Consider the following 23,735-nt stretch of genomic DNA (forward strand, 5'->3'; position numbering starts at 1 on the left):
TACTTAGAAGTTCGACATGTTTCATGAAACCCCCGTTGTTTTGTATCAAGAAAATGCAATGGCCGCCATCTTCGACTCTTGCGAATGTTTTGGTCGTAGTTACGGACTTTGAGGCCTATTTATTACGTGCTATGCAATTATTTGATGGAAATAGTTTCGCTACGTCCTAGGTGTTGTAAAATCGCTCATAAAAAGGTCAGTACAAGTTTCCTTCAGTATTTTCTGGAAAAGTGTTTACATCTGGATTTCATTCTGCCTAACTATTGTGATGTTGTCATTTTCTATAAATATTTGGTGTATTCTGTTTTAAAAACCTTAATAATACATGATATCTCTTCAAGTAAGTCATTATTATTTTATGGAGGTGATATAAATACACAAACCTCATTTTCGTATGTACTTATATTTCTCATGTCTTTGTTACTAAGGGGATTAAGTGGCGTTCTCATGTCTAGTATTTCGATTAAATCTGAATAAAACCGATAAACATCAGGATAAATTCTGATTTAAAGACAGTGTTTACTTTTTTTGATGTTTATTAGTAAGTCATTTCAGTTTCCGTGCTACAATAATGGCGGCAGTGGATTAACCTATTCGCTTATTTTACGCGTTTATTCCATTGCTTTTTCATATATTATGCATTATTTTAGTGTTTTTCTTTATATTTTCTCGTAGGGAACGAAATAAAGTGACTTTCAAATAGTTTTGTGGAACAATGACCTCGGCGGTCGTATCCTATTTGTGGACTAAAAATATTTTTCCAAGAACATTATGGTGTACATCGCACGTATACCTGATCATTTTGAGGATATATGGGTAAAGGGTAGATTTTCGGTTGCAGTCACATGAAATAAAATTTGGGGGCCGAGGTGCACTCCAAGGCGTCATCTCGGGTTTGACCCAAGATGATAGTATATACAGCATGTCAGCTACATCAGAATACGAACCAGCGGCCCGGCAAGTGAGTACCACGTATTTATTTACACTACACCCATTACCAAGGTCCCTGACCAGCCCTGCTGACTTGGACACTTAGCCACTCACTTAGCACTATATTTGTAAATATTATGATTTTGTAACCAATAACATCATGTTCCTACACTGCTTTCCTACTTCCTTCACCACTATTAAGTTGCACAACTTCACAAATCCCTCTTGCACCTTCTAATTTGCTCCACTAAGGGCACTAAGCTCATTGCTAGGTACTAATAGAAATATAAAGTGAGAGGTATCTACTTCTTTACTACCCTATTTATATAAGTGTGTCTATAAACTAGAAAAATAAAATTATTCGGCAGTCTACCTTTTTTCAGAACCTTGACATTGTAATAAATAAAATTTTGAAAAGAAAGGTGTATTCATTGATATCCTATAAAGTTTTAGTGTTACAGCTTTTTGGTGAGTAATGTGTAAATATTTTTATGTATACTTACGGTGGAATATATCATAAGTTTAATGAGGGCATTTGATATGATTGTAATTCCATGATTCCTGTTGAAAGTCTGCAATATATGATGATTGTATGTTAATAAATTCATTGTTTGGGGGACATTGTATCAACTATCACTGTATGCTTTTTGTAAAGTAACTAGTGACTCCTATCATGCGCAAATCTCTTATAGTAATGAAGTAGAAGTGCACTATCATGTTTAATTAGTTCTTAGTTACATCAGAAGTTAGAGAACAAACCCACTAGCAGTATGTACAATTTCAAATCTAATTATTCAAGTACTTATGCAAAAGTTCTCATTTAATTACTAATTTAAAATTATGTGCATCATTTGTGTTGACTGACACCACAAAGATTAATTTATTTTAATGTCTTGTTATAGGATTACGGGCCGGCCACCTCCAGTGAAAATGTTTACGAACATGTATTGGATCACAAATTAACAAATATGAATGTACCTAGTGTGAGAACTCCTGTATTGAGGGCTGTGCCCTTGTCTCCCACTGAAGGTGATCCTGAACCTGACTCCACAAATCCTGAAAGTATCATTCAATCTGTGCACAAAGTAGACAAAGAAGTTGAATATCACATTGCTGAGAAACACTGTGATACAGATAATATGTCTGTGGACTCCCTCTCTGGCATTGTAAGGCTCGAAGAGGCCATTGATAACGTAGGGCGCATAGCGTACCCCATACTACAAGAAACCGAAGATTCAAATGATGGCAATTATGTAGACAACTCCACAACCCTCATACAAGCACCATTGAGCACTGCAATTGTTCAAAACGTCACAAAATTGCCTCAGAATTTTACAATTAATGTTGATGCAGCTGTTGGAAACATAACATCTATACAGAATGTACAAGATGTAGCTGGAAATCAGACCCTATGGCTGCCTACAATTCTTGCAACCAGTGCTGCTACAAATGACTCTAAGATTGATGATGAGAGATCACAAGCTGGTGTGTCACAAATCATTATCACCAGTGAAAGTTATGTTAATGACACAAATCAAACTGTAAGAAGAGCTAATATTGTCACAGAAAACTTCATGAGCAGACCCAAGGCATCGAAAGTTCAGATTTTAAGCAATATATCTATTCCGAAGAACCCTAGCTATAATCAACAGTACTTATCTGGGAAAGAAATGGCTCCTGTGTATGGAACACAAAGTCATGTTTACAAACTGAGTAATTCAGTCCTCTGTACTAAACCCCAGAAGAGTCAGTCTTTGATTGGCTGCTCCACTTTATCGCCAAATGTTGTGAACAATAGCCCTATCAAGAACGTGCCCTACAGTCATACATTCACCAAAAGCACAAACTTAAATAAAACTTTGAATAAGGTAAACAATGGTGCTAATCTTAATGCTATGGTTGCTGCCTCCTCGGGCAACACACAATGCCATATATTATCTCGTGTTGTCTCTGGACCTAATAAGATGTCTGTACATTCTGGAAGAAAATCTGTCAATACTTTTAAGGGATCCAAGAGCTCGGGACAAGTTTCCAATCAGAAGAATCAATCAAGGCCAATTAAAATAATACAACAGACTGGGTCAGCTAACAAATCTGAGGCTAAGTCTTGGCCTGTTGCCAGCGTCACATACAAAAGTCAGCAGCCTAGTTATGGAGTTGTTGATTCGAATGCATCGAAAATTATACAGAAAGTGGGCAGTCCCACACACAAGAGCCAGCCATTATCTTTATCAAAGTTCCCTCCAAAAGGGGAGCGTTTAGTTTTACAGTCGCCATGTGGGCCAGTCTTGATTTCTACAGCTCCAATCAGCACAAGTTTACCAAAGGGTCCTCACTATGTGCAATCAGGGTCTACTCCCAATTTAAGATATGTTCAGACATATGGCCCTGCAGATAATCCTATCTCCACAGTATCACAAGTGTCTGCTAACCAGCAACTGACTGCCCAGATACTGCAGTCTTTGTCACAACCCAAGTTGATGTTGCAAACCAGTCCAACACCTATGAACCATAATATAACAACTATGCTGCCCTCACCTGAGGAACCAGTTGAGGTCAAACCTATAAATCAAAAGAGGATTGTTGTGTGAGTATATAACTATAAACATTATCAATGTATTGGCAATAAAGCTTGACCTACAATTAAAATGTATACTTTTGGCATGTTTTATTAACTTGCAAATTTCTTTTGTTCTAGGGGCGACAAAACAACATTACTTACTGAGGACGACATTATCGGCATGGAAGAGCGACCAAATCTTTCCGAAGAACTAAGGAGGTATTCATTCCAGCCCTTAGCCTTCGTGATGTTGGACCACACTTACGCGCAGCCCGCCCAGAAGCAGCCGACGGCCACTCCGCCCACGACGCCGGTGTCTACAGGCCCGCCTCCCGCCATCATCTCGCCCACTCTCACTACGTCACCAATGAGTCCTTTAAAACGTAATTCCCCTGTTATCATGTCCACCGCGTCTTACGAAATGCCTTTGACAGTGCCTACTAGTGTTGTTGGAACACCTATACCCGTTTCTTCAATACAAATGGCGCCGATCACTTATAAGCCGACGCCAGCGCCGCCGCCCGATGACGATGCTGCATCTGTGATATCGTCAATAGATGGCGACAGGAAAGCTAACAGAGGTGGTAGTGATACGGAAACTGCCCCCGAAGGCGAGGAAGAGGGGAAGACGAGATGCATTTGTGACTTCACACATGACGACGGGTACATGATATGTTGCGACCGCTGCGGCGAGTGGCAGCATGTGGACTGCATGGGTATCGACCGGCAGAACATACCGGACGCCTACCAATGCGAGATCTGTTCGCCGCGACCCATCGACCGACGTCACGCGCGGGCGATACAGATGAGAAAGAGAGAGGAACTCAGCGCACTCGGTGCTTCCGACACTGACTCGTCAGAGAGCAGTCGACAGCCCGGACAGCGAAGGAAACGGTTACTTACTGTCACTACGTATACCAATACAAGCGGCTCATGTGTCACCACTTATAACTCTAACGTCCCAGTGCTTCCGCCTTTACCACAGCCCTCGTTAGCGTTACCCAAACGGGGACCTAAGAGACCTAAGAAAGCAGAAGTAGTCAGAAAAGGCACCAAGAGAAAACTATCTGAAAAGCGAGTCAAACGTAAGAAGGAAATGATGTTGAACAGAAGTAAATATAACTCCACAATGTCAAATCAATCGCACTTCCAGGACTCGTACGAATTAGCCGTGACGAATCATTACAGTCCAGAGTTGAGAGCTAAAATCATGAAGTATAGCAGCAAACTGGGCAATACTCCTAACATGGCGTATGCTATGAACGCGCATTTATGTACCACTGTGCCTCACGCTGGTGGTAAGATTTTAATTGCAACAAAGGACTTGAAAGAAAACACGCCAGTAATAGAGTTACGTGGCAAGTACATGTTGTCTAACCAACACAGGCCACAACTCCAGAACTCTGCTAGAGCTGGCAGCCAAAAGCCGGGGCCTTTCGTGTTCTTTTACAGACTGCCTAAAGATAACACTCAAATATGTATTGACACAAGAACATACGGCAACGAAGCGAGATTCGTCCGAAGATCATGTAAACCTAACGCTGAATTGCAACATTGCATTGTTAAGGGCACATTACATGTTTATTTGGTATCTATAGGAGTTATTCAGTCTAATACTGAAATTACTGTTGGTCACGATGCTGACGGCAGTAAGCAGCCTTGCGCTTGCGGTAACCCGAAACACTGCAAAGTGAACGGCCTTAACACATTAGCGTCGAGAAAGAGCGTTGATTATCCGCCAAGGGAGAAGAGGAGCAGAAATAGATGTTTCAGTTCGTCATCGCCAGTGTCTCCGCCACTCGCGCCAGCTGTCACCACACCAATCAAGGAATTTACGCCACAAATTCTTACAACAATCAAATCTGAGAAGAAATCTCCACAACAAATTAAACATGAGTATCCTCCTCTGTCACCAGTTAAATCATCAGCAGTGATGGCCTTAAACTTTGATGAACCGCCTAAACCTGAGCCTGTAGAAGATATAAAACCAGAAATAGATCTAATAGCCAAAGAAGAAATGAAACCTGAAGACCTGGATGAACCAGACTACTGCAAGGAGGAACCTATTGAAGAGAAATTCGAAGAAATAAAACACGAGATTCCGCTTCCAGTTGTAGAGGAACCAAAGCCTTTCATTGCTCCTAAGGTAGAAGAAAAAGAGGCAAAGGAGATTATTAAACCAGAGAAAGAACCTGTGTATTCAGATGAGGAAAAACCAGAAAAAGTTGAAGAAAAGAAACCTAAAGAGGAACCAAAAATAGAAGAAGATAGACCTGTGACAAGAGAGTTCATGGCTAAGTCAGCATGCCACGACAGATCTTCAAGATCAAGCAGAACGGCATGCGTGAACCAGGACTCTCTGGATGACAAAACAGATGACTCTCAAGACAAAATACAGACTAATAACAAAGAGAAAGAAAAGAGGAAAATGGTTAGTTCGAAGAACTCAATCGAAACTTCACCTCCTAGCCTTGGGACCAGACAAAATTCTAAACCTGTGTCAAAATTACAGACGCGCGAGGAACGTAAAATGGAAGCTATAATGAAGGCGTTTGAACGCATGGAAAAGGCTGAACAGCGCAAGCAGGAAGTGAAAGAAAGGCAGAAGAGGCGAGAGTCGGATCCGCACCCCAACGCGAACGATAAAGACGACGAGGAAGAAGTCCACAACACTACGAAAAAGAGGAAAAAGTAAGTACTCTACGGTCTATTGTTACATTACCTCCTTGAATACTCTTTTTGCTAAATAATTGGCATAATTTCAATTTTAGACTGTCTAAAAGTAAATGTAGTGGGATTATTTTGCTAGTAATAAAAAAATCGTTTCCGCAATGCCTAGGTTCTCCAATCAGAAGATAACAAAATAAAATAATTTATGATAATTTACTGAAAATTATGTGTAAAAGTTTGTCTACTAACATACTTACATTCAAAGCAGAATACCATTAAAATGAAAAGTGATTCTACTCCTACGCAAGAAATGCTATTATGGGTTTATAGTGATATTCAGTAGATTGGAACATTATGATTGGATGCATAACCAATAAATGTTATTGAAATCTACAATTCAAGTTGATCTTTATCATGAATATTTCTCATTGTTATTAAGTTTCTATTTTGTATATTTATGATTTTCGTCTAAAATCCGAATGACTGAGAATTAGTATTTGCAACACAATCGTACAAGTACTTGTTATGCATTACACGCTACATTACAACAAAAACTATGAAATCACAGAATTACTTCTTAGGTGGTTTTTGCTTGATAGCCAGCCCCCCTTTTTTTTATTAAGGGTAAATGTAAGGGTAATAAGGGTAAATGTTCAAATATTGACTTTTTTACTTTCTCTAGGCGCAAGGGCCGTGCCCGGACAACATCTCAGTCGAATCGTCGGAGGTTAAACTCAGCCGACAGCGACATGGTGACGTCAGGCGACGAGGCCCCGCCCACTCCCCTGACTCCGCCCCGCGCGCCCCCGCCCCGCCGGGACAGCGTGGTCCCGCCCCCCGTCGAACATAATGAGCGGGCTAATGAAGTACCGCATGAGGTAAGTTAATGGAACTATGTTACTTCATATTGAATTCTGGCAAGAGTCAAGTTAAATGATGGATAATAATAATTATGTTGTTGCAGATTTTTAATTTACCTATAGACATTTTTAATTACCTAGTTCACGATATCAGTTATATTTCTTGTTGATACAAAAGTCTCTTGTATGTATCTTCCTTACATTTCTATACCAAATGTTTTGTTTTCAGGAACTTGGACTAAGCTCCGCGTGCCTATTAGTCGAAGCAGCAGTGGGGTCAGTAGAATCCGCCTTCAAATTACCAAAAACAAAGAAAACAATGGCCACAGAATGGATAGGGAGGTCGCCTGAACGGACGCCATCGCCTTATAGGTCTCCTTACAGACCCGCCTTAGTTTCTGCGCCGTCCTTAGAAAACTTGGTCCGAGTGGCGTCTACCATTATAGGTGACTTAAGTGGTGGACACGATTTGGACCACGAAGAAGAATCTAGACTTTCTCCGCCTAGAACGCCTGGTAGAGATAGGAATAAGCCTCCGAAGAAAGCCAAGCGAATAACTAGGAGTACGCCGCCCACGGAAGTAGCTGAGGTGGTCACGCCGATCATAGCGCAGCATAGTGCCAAGAAACGGTGGCTCCGACAAGCCATCAGCGAGGAGAGTGATTCACCTGTTGCAGGTTTGTATTCTACAGTTGCTAAATACAATTTTTTGGCATTTTCTCATGGACTATGTATATCTAAGTTAAATTCTAGACGTCTTTGTTCCAGAATCTCCGCCAAACGAAATGGTGACACCATTGAAGAAGAGGCGGTTAGCCAGAGAATCGCTTTCGTGCGAACAGAACACTATTGTGCCTGTAAGTAACTTAGCAATTGTCTTTTAGAGATTTTTGTCTATAAAGGTACTAACCAACAAACTTTTTTTATGCAGTGTAATGACGAAACTTCGCCTATTTTAACGTCAGAGGATTCGCCGGTCAAAGATGACACGCAAGCGTTGACGAGGCAATATAAAGTGAGAAATATTATGGATAGTATATACGGTAGGGACAGAACTCGGTCGGACAGCGGCCAGGGCTCCGACGACCAGTGCAATATAGACCATGACGTGTTGAACATGAACATTAAGGGCCCGCATGACAGTGAGAACATTAGGAGAATCATTGGAGTGCCCACGCCTGAAGACGAACATCCGCCTGAAATACCCAAACCTGAAGACATCAAGACAAATAACAATAATGTTGAAATAGAAGAAAGTAATTATAACAAAGTCGTGCCAATGGAAATAGATACTACGATACCCGCGCAGCCAAAAATACAGGAATCAGTCGATAGTAGTATCGACGTGAAAGGAATTGAGAGTCCAACCGACAAGTTAAACAGCTGCCAGTCAGCCGACACGAGCGGGAACTCGTCACCACAACGTGATGAGATGGACGACATACAGAAAAAAATACACTCATTCCACACAGAGAACATACAAATACTTAAAAGTAGAAATAAGAAGCCCAAAGAGAAACGGAAGAAAGTGAATCTGAACTTCGACCTCAACATGGTAGACGATCAGATCAGTGTGCAACTGCGGACCGAGAACGACACGTCTTCCAAATCGATAGAGATCAATGGAGACATACACGACGAGATGAGCAATTCTATTCACGATGACGTCAAAGTGCATGTTTCTCCTGAGAACATACCTCTGCCGCCTGTTGAGTCGATACCTCTCCCAGCTCCTGAAAACATCCCGCTGCCCGAGGAGCCGAGTCCGATGCCCGTCATACCGCCGCCTGAAACCATACCCTTGCCAGAAGAGCCCATGAAACCTGTGAAGACGATACGTCCGTCATCGCCGGTGGAAAAGCTTGACAAAATCGAGAAACCGTTCTCGATCGATAGGCCGTCCGTATTAGAGAACTCAACGCTTCCTTTCTCGTCGCGGTTCAGTTCGACGGGGCTGTTCTCCGGTATATTCAGCAACATGTCACAGTCGTTCAACATGGACAGTTCAATAAACGAGAACGTACCAAACATGTCTATAATAAAGAGTGCAATAGATAGGACTACAAGTTTAGATAGTAGTTTGTTTGACAAGGACAGTATTACGCCGGTGGACGATTTGAAGAATGTGCAGGCAATATTAACGCGAGTGAACAATATGGACTCGAATAACAGTGTGATATTATCGGGGGTGCTGAACAGTTCGAACAAGGCGCGGCTGCTGGCGCCGTCGCCCAAGCCGCTGGCGAAGCCCTACTGCCCGCGGTCCCACGACCCGCGCCTCAACCCGCCGCCCCTCGAGAAACCCAAGCCTGTCAGGAGGAAGGTCAGTGCTTATATTATGTCACTTATATCTTCTTTACCCCATATTCAATAGACGTTATTTTTTTTTCTCTACGTGTATTAGCAATCAGCCCTATATAAGAAAATCTGTTCTGTGAAGCCATCATCATTTAGAAAGCTGTTTGCATCAAATAGACATAGCTTTCTAAAACTGCAGACATGTTAGTCTGTGTGTGGAGTAGACAGCTCCTTTTATGAATTCCTTATAATAATGCATATGCCTCACTGCTGCAGAAGGCAAATGAAAAATATAGTTCTATAGGTACCTACAAATTAAATGCACAATACTGTTGTGTCACGTAAAACCAGACCAAGGTCACAGATTAGATAATGGCCAATACTGATGTCCACGTGATATTTGTATTAATGAGGACTTCTCAGTAGCCTACATTCATGTTTTTGTTTGCACTGGTATTATGTAATGTATGTCTAGTTATCTCTGGTTTTAATCATCAGTAAATGTTAGAGGTTAGACTTTCGCTTATGAATCGAATAATAATATAGTTTATCAGAGAGTATACTCTAGTTGAGTGACGCTCGAAGTGTTTCAAAACAGAGCGTCGACCGATACGCCGACGGATGTTATTCTAATGCTAGGGCACAGTTATCGGCTAACCGAAGATTCTAAATGCTCATGAATCGATCCAGTAAACACCATACAATATAATGTTTATAATTGTGCTGCCATCAAGAGTTGACTTGATCTGCTTGATTTTGTTTGGAATTTAACTTCGACTTAAGATTTCGTTTAAAAACACTATGTATGTCAAGATCTTATCATGGGATTGCATTTCCTTCTTGCTCATATTACAAGATGCTCATATACGTATCCATTCAGTCTTTGTCTGGTGATGCAGTGTCCCAAAAATCGCAAATCCACCCAACATCCCCAACACAGAATTTTTACCAACAACATTATTATATACGCCGCAGCTCTCTATAACGGAGTACCGCAAGCGGCACCTGGGCGGGTGCGTGGAGGAGGGCGGCGGCGGCTCGTCCAGCTCGCCCAACGAGGCGGGCGAGGCGCCGGCCGAGTGGTCGAGCGAGTCGTCCGGCGCCGCGTCGCTGTCGCCGCAGCGCCTCGACCTGGCCGCGCAGGCCGCCGCCGACGAGCTCGAGCAGCGCCTGCATCGGGAGCTCACTGCTGACCATGCGCCTAAAGGTAAGCATATGCCTAGCCTTTCTAGGAACGGAGATTTAATTGAAATCTCACTTCGGATTGAGAAAAGTTTTACCAACTTTTGGGGACTAAAAACTACTATGGTATCACTTGCTGCAGAAAACCAGATAAAACTTACCAATTTTAAAAATATCTTTAAACTCTCACTGAAGGTGTTTAAAGTTCAAATACGGAGATTTCAAAAATAATACCGACATTATCATTATATTCATTACTAAGCACAAAAATTGACGAAATTATAATCAAGCCAATATAATTGACAATATGATTATAGGCTCGCATGATCGCATTGTATACAATTATATTGTGTAGTGGAGCACGCTAGCAATTGATTGAGTCAATTGTTTGATGCGCCCGCGACGGTATAACGTGCTGTCATACACGATTAGCGTAGTGCTATTACGCTCCCCTCGTGAATGCGCTTTCCAAAGGAAATGTGTACTGTCGAGCGAAAAACTGTAAGAGGAACTGAATTGATATGTCGAAAAAAACTCTTTTTTTTTACTACTCTTTTAAAGCTAAAATACAAATCAATTAATACTGAAATTGGCTTCAGATTCCATCATCAGCAATCAGCATCAACAATACTGTTTGATAAAATATAAAAAACTCACTTTATTCATCTCTGTACTGATACAAAATGCATTTAAATTCCAACATGCATTTACTGTGTACGCATATGAATCGCACATAATGTATGACATACACTGCTAGATAATATAGATACATATATAACGAATGCATACTCGTGTATACTTGGTTCGTTATGCAATAATCGACCCCCGGTTTATCGACGTTTTGTATGTTTTTGTGTTTAATTCATTGATAACGGCGGTTCACACAAACACTGCTGTTGTTATGTCATTGTGTTTCCATAGCGATTTAACGCATGTCGAGTTTATTTGTTACCTGTGTACGCGTGTAATTTGCTTATTGCGAAGTTGCAAGTAACTGCGAAAAAAAAGCATATTTTCTGTTCATAGAAATATTTTCTTATATTGCCCAAAGACAATTTTTTTACAATATTGCGTATTATATCTATTACCAAGGCCATACAACCCGGAAGAATCAAATCACCATAGCGAGGGGCCCTATAAACGTTCAAAAATACTATAGAACATAATGCCCTGTGTACCAACAAAAATATTGATGATTCACACAAAGTACTCGAAACAATCAAGCATGCCAATAAAACTAACAGAACCTCTGTGTAAACGTTTAAGACAAAGCTATAATGTGAGCAGTGGAGCTCGCAACTCGCAATAAAGACTAAAATCATTACCGAGGCGACCTTGACTATAAGTGTAAACACACAACTACGCCGCACAGAAATCTTACTAATATTCATACGAGGTTTTTTTTATTTAACGCCCACATGGTCGGTCGCTGAGATAATCCGACACCTACTACATAGCTACTTATACAACGTCAAATTGCACTCGTATAATTGAGGCAAATTGCTTCGTAAACTGCACCAGTACTGATTATTTTTAGACCACGATCGCGGTAAACGTGACGCGCGCAGAATGGGGTTACGGCTTTAGTTTTCAGTCGTTTTAGAATGTTTAAAGTTTATGAGTGCAACATTAAAGTGGCGTTGAGTATACAATTCTACAGAATTGTGGAATATTATGAGATTCATTTAATATGCAAGCGACCATAGACAATGTTAGCGCTGCATAGTGTACACTAAGTACATGTTGTAGTATTGCGTCGCAAACTAAACTGACAGTGTTCATTCAGATATGAGATGATAAACAGGATGACGACCACTTGACATTTGGCTAAAGCTTTAATGCAATTAACATTTACAGTAGGTAGCAATATTTGTCGCCAATGTTATATTTATATGTAGGTACACGTATAATGTTCTGTGTAGACCCAAAACGATTTCCGAAAATAAAATAACTATAATGAATATAGGAAACTTATGATTGGAACCATTGTTTAAAAATTTAATAATTGTTTTCACAGGTGTGTTCGACGCACAGCCGACAGCTAGTGAACGCCAGCGAGAGAACCTCAGCTCGCGGTTACGACGGGAGTTCGGTCTCGCCTTACCCGACGACGAAGAGGCGAGACCTCCTACCGAAAACACCGGTATGCCCCCTTGGAGACATAACCACTTTACGGAACAACCTACTGGCAGTTTAAACCAACACAACTTGTTCTCTACCCGAAGGGATCGCAATATGCCCCCTATGGGCCAAATACAACCTCCGGCCCCATCAAACTGCCACGAAGACCCCTGGGGCCAAAAATCTATGGAGCAAATATCAGACTCTGTCGATAACCAATGGAATAATAACATGTACAGTACAACATATGGGTATAAAACGGGAGTGAAGGGCCTAAAGTGGGGAAGGAGGGGTGTATGAATCCAATATTTTTGTAATCATAGGTAACAGATTTATTAATAGGTAGTTTAGGTGACGGCCGAAACTTGCTACGTTGAAAATAAGGAGCCCTAAACTAGGATTTTACTTATGAAGTATTTGGTTTGTGTAATCGTATTTGTAGTTATAACGTAGGAATATTGTAAGGTATTTTCTCCATATTTAATATATTAAACATAGAAAGCGCAACTTGTGTACATAAATGTAGATAGATTTTATGTTGGCATGCAATAAACCATGTAACCGGAAGCAGTGTTGTCATTTCTAACTGGTGGTTTGTCCGGCAGATGGCGCAGCGGTGAAGCGGGGCGACAGGTAGTCTGCGGAGCACACATAAGACATTATTTTTGTAAATCTCAGACGGCGTCGGTCCGTCGCCTGTATTATATAATAACTAGCATAAAGGAACTTTTCTATGAGTGTACGTTAGATGCGACGCGCGCATATTGTATATTTCCGTTTTACTTCTATGTTTTTATTTTCCACGGTTTTTCTGCAAGTACAAATTGTTTTTATTTCCCTTTGTACATATTGTATATAGGAGAGTTAAGATATAATATAGGGAACCTACTCGGTAACGTATATATATAATGGTATGAAAGATTTTTTATATATGTACAATGTTTATGTATCTTATTGATATATTTATTTATTATCGATTTATTCGATAGTGCGTTTAGGGAATGATGGCTAGGATTTTGTACGCATAATGTTTAAGTAAATTATAGTTGTTTTTATTATTTGTTTTATGTTTTTTCTAGCATATATAGGGGGTCCGAGGGCTCGTCCTAGTTCTAGGTCTCTTGTTAGTGTTAGAGGTTTCACGTGTAATTTAGAGTCGTTTTAATACAGATGCGCATTAGCCATTTCTAGAGGTTAAATCTGTGTTATTATTTAAGTGGAGCATACTATGCAGAGGTTTGTTTGTGTGGTCTATCATCACAAGGATATGTTGAGGCAGCTGGGTAGTAGTGTCCGACACTCGGCACCACGCCACTCGGCAGCGCCAGCGCGGACGAACGAATATTTATTGGTTATGATTCAAGTATTATACATGGACTGAATGGTTCATAATAAAATTAAAATTATTTAAAAATTACAGCGTTGCAAAGTGGCGTCGTGTACGAAGACTTAGTTTAGCGTGGCTTTTGCATCCAAATTGGATAAGAGGTCGAGAATTTGACTGATATGAATTGCAATCACATTAGTACTAATAAAATATACCTATTTGGTTTGACACAACAAATACTGAATGCAGTTTCTTAACAAACACTGATTACTTGTTGGTACTGTGTGCTTTTTGTTAATAAATTGCCACTATGTACTATAGCCGACGCGATGTGTTACAGATCAACGTTTGTAGAAGTTTTATGAGATATGTACTGTGTACATTGTTTGCAGAAGTTGGCAGGCCGTCGTTGTCGAATTGTGAATAGGTTGTTATTTAGCTAGTTGATTGTACCACATTGCTTACACAGCATTATGTTAACAACTGTAAAATATTTAATATACAGTTTTAAACTCTGCATTTCAGCGCTATACAGCGATTATCTTACATTATTTTGTAAGAACTGAACTGCAGAGTCGAAAACTGGAAATGTGTGATGACATTCTTCTATTTTACATTTATTATGTAATTAAATGTTGTTTATTATTACAGCGACCTTCAAGTTGAATGTTATATACAAAAATTTACAATAGTTAATATATTGCCGACTGTATATAACTATTATAACAACGAATCAATGTTGTGAATAACCTCGGGCTAAAATAGTGTTTATCACCGAAGCACCCAGTGATCTAAGGAAGCTATGTGCATTCACTTGCAAAATATTCTGTTTGTTATATTTAGGTAGGCTTCCATAGGAACTCTAGGTTTAGTTTACAGCTCTACTTATAAGCGACTAGCGCACTCAACAGTGATAAAGTACCTTCGCAGTTACTGTCCAAGGCCCACAGAGCGATTGTTGACGGAAACCGTTAGAACAGATTATGTAGTCTAATTCATTACAAAATATCTTCTAGTGGTCTAATGTTTCGTACCTGAGTACTGAACCGGTGTCGCAAGTAACATGCTTAGTTAATACTAACTTCAGTATCACGTTTCTAACATCATTTTGTGTAGAATCGGTTGGAACATCTTCTGTGCATCAATTCTTTTGAAAAGGACAATTCTAATATAGATATTCTAACAACATTTTGTGCTTTTCTGTTAAACTTCAAAGGCGCTGATATTTTGGTAGTAGTAACTATTCGATCGGTGTTTTATTATTGGTGGATTATGCCCCATTTTTAGATAAATCCAAATATGGATATCGTTGCAATTTAGAGTAAATCTATGTAGTTAAACTACGTTTTTGATGCCCAGTGTCTGACGTGTCATCCAAATCGTTGCTCAAAACGTGGGGTTCCCTACACTGCTATTTTATTTGGGACCCTCTTATAAATTAGATTGTGTGCTTTTTGCGGTCTGTATAAATCTGATGTTCTGGCAACATTCGCTGTTTATTACGTGTCAATTACAGTCTTGATGATTGTTGAACGCAATTTCTGACGACAAGTTATTTATTTTTCGAAAATGAATTGATTATGTTCATGGAATCCAGGTGAGCTGTGCGACTATAAAGTACATATCGAAGAGTCTTCTCAATTAACTTGTCCTGATTAAGTAATGTCTTGATTTCCTATTTCGTGCAGCAGTTTAGAAGGTTTCTATGTAGTTGCGATAAGCTCCGCTGGTCCGTTCGCTCGGGACGTCACTAAGCTTCTACTTAAAAATTTAAGTGTTTTACGCATAATCTTTAAATCTTAGATTATAGTCAAATACGTTGCAATAATACGCCTTCAAGGCAAATACACATAGTTATTAACACACAGAAAATATATTTTAACAGCTTTATTTAATCCATGATTTTATTATTTTTGTATTGTATAAAAAGAATTGTAGGAAGATTTTTTATGATTTTTTCTATTGAATCAAATGTAGATTAATGAAATGTTCAACATATTCGCAGCCCGACTGGAGCGACAGTGTCGGTCTCGTGTCTAATAGATTTGTAAATATTTCGATCTGGTTTTAACGATGTAATTAATTGCTTGATATCTTTCTGCTGGAATGCGTTTTGATGTGCATTTTGTAGCAAACATACTTCCGAATAGAGTTCTTCCTCTCACTTTACAAGTAAATGAAATAGTACCTTACAGTAGCATTTGAAATAGACGTAGTTTTGAACTTCTCGTAGATAATGGCTGCCCAGCAACTGTATATATAAGGATTTGTGACAACAAAACGCACTCCAACATTTTAACGTTTCTGTAGAATATTAGATGAAAATCTTTGTGATAAAAAATTTCTTAATTATATCAACCCGTAGAGAAGCGTCTGTGTATATATATTATAATAGTTAATGTTAAGTGAAAGCTATATTTTGTTATGGTGAACAAAAAGCGCACTCTATCGTTTGCCATATTATGAAGCTAGTTTATTGGTACTTCCGACTCCTTGTGATCGCACCCACCTTCGGCTTGTCCCGCTCCCCCGTTGGATATGTTTTTATGTAAGGTATTCGATGTAACAATGGAATATTTTGCAATATATATATATTAATATAATTTTTTAACGCTAAGTGGATCGTAAATAGAAAGCTGTATATTATCCAGATGTTAAATATTATTATTTCTTTCTCAATGTTTGAACTAAGCATGTAAAATTTAAAATAATACTAGAGAATAAAAGATGTTATGATAATTAATTACATAAAATCTTCGTTTGAATGTAGCGCCTTTCCTTTATTCCTTACCCTCATCATTACGATGATACTGGGCTGACCTTTTCCCTTAAGTATGTTAGGATTGGTGTTACTATCTCACCGGATGCGGCTCGGTAGTATCAGTACACCTCTAGTGTACGGGGAACTCGTGCCGGATTCGCCACGTAGCAAGAGCAGCAAATGTTATGTAGGCCGATGTTTGGATAGCGCCAAATATCTCGTAAGCGATTCAGCAATAAAACACAGAACTCCATAAAATATTTAACATTTATTTCTTATTTACAAAATATAAAGTATTTATAGTAACAGACTATTTTAATGGTATCTAGAACGTTACGTAAAATTTGACACTTTTTGCACATTGAACTCTAACCTGCTGTATATAATATGTGGGGTGAGAATCCAATGCTAAAACAATCATAACGCTACCACTAAATAAAAACCTCAGTCTTTATCTTGTCCAAGAGAGGACACCACACCTTAAATTCTTTCCACCGCTACCTCCAAACACATCAAAAATAATAAAATAAAAAACATTTGAAACAATATTCAGCAGCAACTTCCTGTATGCTAAACTGCATAGTAAGGCTGTGGAATTTTGGTGGGAAAGGTAATGTCTTAAAAATAGTTTTGTTTGGCCTTGAATCAGCTTATAGTGTTTCAAATTATTAGTAACGTCTGATTTCTGAGGGGATTTATCATCAGTTAATCTGAGTTGCTTCTGCAGTTGATACTATATCAGCACAATATTAAAAATAATTATTTACAAAAGATAAGCCATAATGATTTTCCAACTTGCTGACACTGATTGACTTTTTATTCTAATTTTATATTGTACTGTTGTACTAATATAGCAAGTATCAAATGTGGAACCATCCTCCTGTCCTGTTAATAAAGCACCGCAGCGGTCAGCTACATATTGACTACTCTTATATCACAGCCGTAACTAAGAACACTGAAAACATTGTCCACACCATGTTGTCTTTCATATAAACGTTCACAGTACGCCTCCGCCGAAACTATGGGCATAGCGTGTTCATAGCTAAAAACTTAAGATTAATAATGTCCTTTTCATTTTATGCCCACAGAATAAATTATTTATTTTTAAACAAACACTGCCTTCTATATGGTATTCTTGTAAGTATTTACATATGCAACGTTCCACATTGCACTTGGATTCGACTTACAATTGACTAGAACAGCTGAAGATTATGCCAGTTTTAGGTTCAAAAATATTTTATCAGCTGAACTAATATGTTCCTAATTGATATGATAAAACTTTCCAACACCTTCGATAACTTTCAAACTTCGCCACTTTTTCTTAGTAAGTAGACACCTAATTTTATGCTTTTCCTGCTTCGGACATTCTAGTCTCTAATTTTCTTTAGGTAAGTATACAAATTATGTAATCTCAAAAATATCCAGCTGTTTTGATTACAAAAATATATGTTTTCTTTTTATGAAAATACTTTGCTCAGAAGGCTTTTTATTTTTTATGGCATCTTTCTTTCATTTTCCAATATGGTTTAAATTAGCTCCAAAATATATTTTGAAATATTAGCTGTCATTTTAAAAGTTAGCGCCATAATTTTAGCAAGATGGCGGTCGTAGCATAGACTTGTTAGCACTGGATACGTGTCTTTTGGTCTATACAGCCCGCCACTGGTCTCGGTCGTTGGGTTCCCTCTTGACGTGATAGTTGAGACAGGGTTGAAAGTTAACGTGGATGGTGACGGGATGTAATGGCGCGGCTAGATGCACTGCTCTTGCGTCCAGTACATCGTAGGGGCCGAGATGCCTCTGAAGACACGCGTAGTCAACACTTAGCGGCACGTAATATTTTCCTGTAAAAGTAGAATTTAAAATTAATGAACTTTATATCGATTTGCTGTGTATGTTAATTTCAAGTGTAAAATTAGAAATGTAATCGATGACAAAAAAATAAGTATAGTCTGTTTTTTAATCTCGTAGACTAAATTGACACTTGCAAAATGTCAAACTTACAAATAATGTTGCTAGCTTTTTTGTGCAGTGTTGTACTTACGATACCGGTTTGTTGAATCATAACTTTTTATCTATAATAGACGAATTTAATATTCATTCAAAGTTTTATATTTACAATTCATGTACGTACACACGGCTGCACGACGTGCTACAAACTGCCAGGGATATCTGACCACGCAACGAAAAGCGTAATCATCAAGAATAAGCCCATTATTTCTGGATGACTTACTGTAAAAACCCGAAACTTGATTTTATTAATGCTAAGTTTCGGTCGTGCCACATCACTATTATGATAATTATAATTTGCAATAAACTGACCACACTCGTAATGTCAGTTTAGTCTACGAGATAAAAAAACAAACTATAGTAAAAATGGCTTACCAAGAGCATTCAACGCGAAAACAGGAACATATTGGGCGGGTGGAGGCGGCTTGTCGTAGTGATGATGATGAGGCGATTCGCTTGACGTGTCCTGTACAAAATTCACATTTTTAGTTGATATCCCTTTCATAATACATGATAGAAGGACACTTTTTAATATATGAATTTTTCGATTCAAACAATCTTTTTTTTTTGAAATTTTAGTTATTCGGGACCCTATTACTAACACGTCCCTCCGCCTTTCACGCGGCTGTATTGCAAGAACAGTGAAAGCTAGATAGTTGTCATTTTCATGGATGATGTATCCATATATTTTAGCAGCTCCCAGACAACAAAGGTAATTTTTTGTAGACCGCAAGTGTGTAATTTTAAACCCTCAAAAATGTTAGAAGAATATGTTTTACCTGTGGCGAGGTGTCTCGTGCGTCTTCAGTGGATCCAGAATTAGAGGTGGAGGTGGAGGGCGCGGGCTTGGCGGCGCGGCGGCGCTTGTGCGAGTACACCTTGCCGTGCGCGTGCGCCGTGCGGGCCAGCATGTCGGCCGCCTGGTAAAACGTAATTTGTAAATAAATATAACACTATTCAATGAAATAGGTACTATAAACTAAGCTCTTAATATTCAAGTTTAGAAGTAGTCACTGAACGCAAGTATCTTGCCTAAATCTGTCACCGTTTGTTTCACTTAATACAGCGAAGGGCCCGTCCATAAATTACGTAAGGGCTTTTTGATTTTCCATAGGTATATAATTTTTTATAGTTTAGAATCTCAGGTTTAATTTCATTCTCATCTCATCTAAGGCTCATGTTTCAACTCCTTCCATCTCCGCCCAACATATATTAAAATTATTATGAAAATGCTGGTTTACCAACTTTATTTTTTTGGTACATATTTTAACGGCCTAGGTGTGACAAATACAAGTCTTATCTGTCGCACTTAATCTAAATTCTTTGGTTACGCCTTTTATACGTTACTATATGTGACCTAGTTACAGCAAATTATTATGAATCAAAATTATTTCAAAATATTACGAAAGTCAATTAAAAATAACTGTACCAAAATTACCTACAGAATGATTTTACAGATATGATTCGATGTAATCCTGGGTCAAAGTCAATTTCATTTTAGACAATGAAAACAGATTGTATCTATATATCTAATCTATTTACCTCAGTATCTTGTGATCTAGAAAATCGCCTTTCTATGGAGTTCTTGAACTTGTATGAATGAAGGTAATCTTCTGTATGTTCGGGCTTCCTCACGGTGCGTAGAGTGGGCTCTCTCTTACGTCGCCCGTCCAAGGGCAGGGGCTCCGATTCAGGCAGACCTTCGCCCTCTCCTGCTATAGGTGTTTGAGCTACTATAGGGAAAAACATCGATATTAGAATTAAAGTCACATTTTTATGACAAAGGTCATCGAACTATTGCATTACGAATTGCGATCAAGTGGCAAATTGAAATTGCAATAAGTCCGTCGAGATCTCAGTCCTAAGTATATCTTACTTGCATATCTCCTTCCATCGCGTACTATAAAAACATCAGATTGTAAAACGTTGATTCGTCGGTAAAGCAAACGCACCTGTCAGATTCTGGGCAGTGACGGCAAATTCTTGAACCTATAGTAATAAACTAGACAAATAAATATTTGTGCTTTTTACAATACCAAGCGATAATTATGCAAAAGATTTAGGTTGTTTCAACCATTACTCTTACCGTATCTAGACAAAAATGACGATGCCTCTGTATCCATCGCTGTATCCTTGATTGAATACGAGTGATAAAACAGATTTTTTACCTGAGTCTGAAGTGTTCTACAAGTTCCTTTGTCTAACTCATAGCAAATTATATCCCGTAAGAAACTACCAGTGGTACTCAAGCACGAGTAAAGGTTGGATCGCGAAAACCGTGTGAACCCCTGCTTATTCCACAATTTCGTGGTTACCTCTATCGCATTCCATAGAATAGGGGTGTTCTTGCGGTCGCTCCTCATACGTATCTGGGGCGAATGGTGGTGGCGCGGGCGGTGGGGCCTGAGCAATGACGCCAGGCTTCATGGCGTAGCCGTGCGAACTGCCCGACGAACTCGCTGTTTCTGAAGATGAACCGGGATGCGATCGTGCTTTTTCCCGAGGAACGGGTTCACCTGGAATACAAGTGATAAGCGTTGATTATTTAGGACTTTGGTTGTTGTTTGCCTGCCTATATGGATGGACTACTTTCATAACGAGTACATACCTTTAGCAATAGCTTCGCAATGCCTCTGCATATGAGCTGCCAATTGCACACACAGACCATCTCCGGGTCCGTAGCCATGAACTTCGACGAGGAATCGCATCACTTCGGCGACCGCGTCATGGTAGCCAGCCCTGAAGTGTTCCTCTCCCGCACCGCGCTCGGCAGCTACAACAGAACCCCACGCGAAGATGGAACATCTTCCGGCGGGAACTCCCAACAACATTAGCGTTCTTCAGTGTCAGTTATGAGCGTGTCTTTTTTTATTAACCTTTTTGGTGATTGAGGTGATTCGATAATGGAATTCGAAACATGAATGAAAATTTTGCGCGTGATGATGACTCGGACATAAACCATGTGATGAATTGTCTCGTATTTTTTACTATTCAATATTTTCATGTAATAATAATACGTTTTCATATTTTTTTTGTTACTTTTGAATTTATTTAAAAGAATTCGATGGTGTTGAATATGGTTTATATGCGATTAGGATGAGGATTTTGTTAAAATGAAAGGAAATCATCGGGCATCAATAAAGCAATAAAAAAATCTGTATCAAGGTTATTGAAGGTTAGTTTTCAATCAGATTTTTTTGAATGCTGGAAAAGCTATATTTTGTGTATCTATCTATTTGATTTATGTACCTACATCATTTACTTCAATTATATTGATCATGTATAATAGTAAGTTAACTCTGATATGCCTAGCCAATTTGTTTGTTAGAAACACCGCAAAAAGACCATATCAAATGAGGTTTTGAGCTTTCAAAGAATCTGTCATTATTTTAGCATGTCAACAATTTTCATGTTGTCAATCTTGACTAAAATTAACTAATACTCTGCACTCTTATTTTTTTTAAATACGTACGGTATCGAAATTAAATCAACTGTGCGTATTTTTCCTCTGAATCAAATTGAGTAATTACAAGAAAGATAATATTTCCATTGATGGCCCTACTTGTTAGTTTTCCACGAATTTGTTTAATGAACACTATTTTTTATCGGTTACTTTGCAGATTTTGTCTTTATTCATCTGTATGTTTGTAAGATGGCTTACAAAATGCTCTTGTTAAATGTTGAACTAACTTTAAATATTCAGAGATTATGCGGGAATACGAATGTAACCTAGTTTAAAGCAGATGTAGTTATTAGGTTGCTTTATTTTACTGTATTCTGACATTAATCTTAAAACATTTGAAAGCTTCTGAAGAAAACCATGTTACGAGAAGTTTTACCGGAATCCTAACGGGTAATCGTTGCCTAACAAAGATTGACTTTAAAAGCATTGGATTTTTCCAGGATTTGTAATGAGAATTTTAATTTTACTTTTCAGACTTTTAATAAGTACTGAACAAGAAATAAAAGCATTGGGTGTGGGAAAAAACAACAAAGGATTTATATACTCATTTGTCATTTATCTGTGATTTATAAAAATAAGCCTCATATTTACCAAGAAGCAACTCGCGCAGAAAAAAAAAAACAGTAAAGTTATAACAATTGAAAATATTCGGTATGTCTTAAACTGATTGCCTCGGTAAATACAAAACGAAGTTAGAAATAATTGAAAAATAAAAAAAAACAACTAGGGCTTGAATTTGCGACATTTTATAGAATTACATATTGATATAAACTTGCATAAAATCTATACCAATTTGACAAAACATAGCCAGAATGTCAGAAGTTTTTCGCATAATCAAGCCTCCATACAATTTGTATTAAATTTCAAACACTCCAACCAATTAGATCGAATTATTCCTATCTATGACGTCTAATGTTAGAAAATAGTGGTAGCACAATGCAAAATATAGCCAAGCTTTTATCAAATAGGTATTGATAAAGCTTGGCATCCATAAAAATTACGTACGACTTTTTTCATCATTCACAGAACAGAATCAAAGATCTGACGGGTTGGAGTTTAATCCAAAAGTACCTTCTCCTGTTGTTTTCCAATTATAACTAACGATTTTACCAAATAAGCGCGCTTTCCGTACGAACCGTTCGCGCGTTCCTGAAGGTACTTGAGGTGGCGTATTGCCATCTCGATGATTTCGGTCTTTTCAACCCTGCCGCGGCCTTTCTTGAGGTACTCAGGCGGTATGAGCCGCGAGAGGTCGGCCAGGCAGTTGTTCATACGGTCGCGGCGACGCTTCTCTATTATTCGGTGCGACATCGGGTCTTGCTGTTGGAGAAATAGAATATAAAATTGTTGCTCATGATTTTTCACTTGACTGTTTTTTATGGCTGGATAACAAGCTACTATTTTAATTATATTTGACTTTCTGCAAGTACATCTAGAATCATCATAACATTTTTAGGCTTAATGCATGCTGTATTATAGATTATTTTATTTTATAAATAAATTTTCTCTTTAATTGAAAAAAAAAAATACAACTTCCAAAAAATAATATATGG

At 38.6% G+C, this 23,735-nt stretch overlaps 2 protein-coding genes across 9 annotated transcripts in view; one reads left to right on the plus strand and one right to left on the minus strand.

Annotated features, from left to right (window-relative positions):
- The first annotated feature begins 42 nt into the window (after nt 1-42).
- On the plus strand, nt 43-16,713 carry LOC124630307. Of its 3 annotated transcripts, none has more exons than XM_047164148.1 (11): nt 43-195; nt 842-961; nt 1,833-3,517; nt 3,629-6,181; nt 6,843-7,038; nt 7,250-7,697; nt 7,774-7,877; nt 7,952-9,343; nt 10,294-10,525; nt 12,518-12,643; nt 13,227-16,713. In XM_047164148.1, the coding sequence occupies exons 1-11, from the start codon at nt 145-147 to the stop codon at nt 13,256-13,258; spliced, it is 6,939 nt and encodes a 2,312-aa protein (XP_047020104.1). In that variant the 5' UTR covers nt 43-144; the 3' UTR covers nt 13,259-16,713. The 3 variants fall into 3 exon arrangements, with proteins under 3 accessions (XP_047020104.1, XP_047020103.1, XP_047020101.1); XM_047164147.1 differs by lacking the exon at nt 13,227-16,713 and having other exon boundaries at nt 3,629-5,921; nt 6,003-6,181; nt 12,518-13,188; XM_047164145.1 differs by lacking the exon at nt 13,227-16,713 and having other exon boundaries at nt 12,518-13,188.
- Nucleotides 16,714-16,958: 245 nt separating this feature from the next.
- Nucleotides 16,959-23,735, minus strand: part of LOC124630308 (transcription factor cwo) — a 32,875-nt gene continuing 26,098 nt past the window's right edge. For all 6 annotated transcript variants that reach the window (XM_047164149.1, XM_047164153.1, XM_047164150.1 and 3 more), the window contains 7 exons: nt 23,319-23,502; nt 21,328-21,492; nt 21,035-21,235; nt 20,262-20,452; nt 19,499-19,639; nt 19,095-19,185; nt 16,959-18,553 (listed from right to left, as the gene is read on the minus strand). In XM_047164149.1, the coding sequence (XP_047020105.1) occupies nt 18,357-18,553; nt 19,095-19,185; nt 19,499-19,639; nt 20,262-20,452; nt 21,035-21,235; nt 21,328-21,492; nt 23,319-23,502 (1,170 nt within the window). In that variant the 3' untranslated portion in view covers nt 16,959-18,356. The remainder of the gene's footprint in view (nt 18,554-19,094; nt 19,186-19,498; nt 19,640-20,261; nt 20,453-21,034; nt 21,236-21,327; nt 21,493-23,318; nt 23,503-23,735) is intronic.

This window comes from Helicoverpa zea, chromosome 5, assembly GCF_022581195.2.
Source record: "Helicoverpa zea isolate HzStark_Cry1AcR chromosome 5, ilHelZeax1.1, whole genome shotgun sequence".
NCBI classification, from domain to species: Eukaryota; Metazoa; Arthropoda; class Insecta; order Lepidoptera; family Noctuidae; genus Helicoverpa; species Helicoverpa zea.

Bases quoted from the DNA above. Each gene is read 5' to 3' on its own strand.
- LOC124630307 (XM_047164145.1), top strand. From the start codon at position 145: ATGGAAATAGTTTCGCTACGTCCTAGGTGTTGTAAAATCGCTCATAAA. The intron at 962-1,832 runs GTGAGTACCACG...GTCTTGTTATAG, and splicing joins ACGAACCAGCGGCCCGGCAA to GATTACGGGCCGGCCACCTC. The intron at 6,182-6,842 runs GTAAGTACTCTA...TACTTTCTCTAG, and splicing joins ACTACGAAAAAGAGGAAAAA to GCGCAAGGGCCGTGCCCGGA.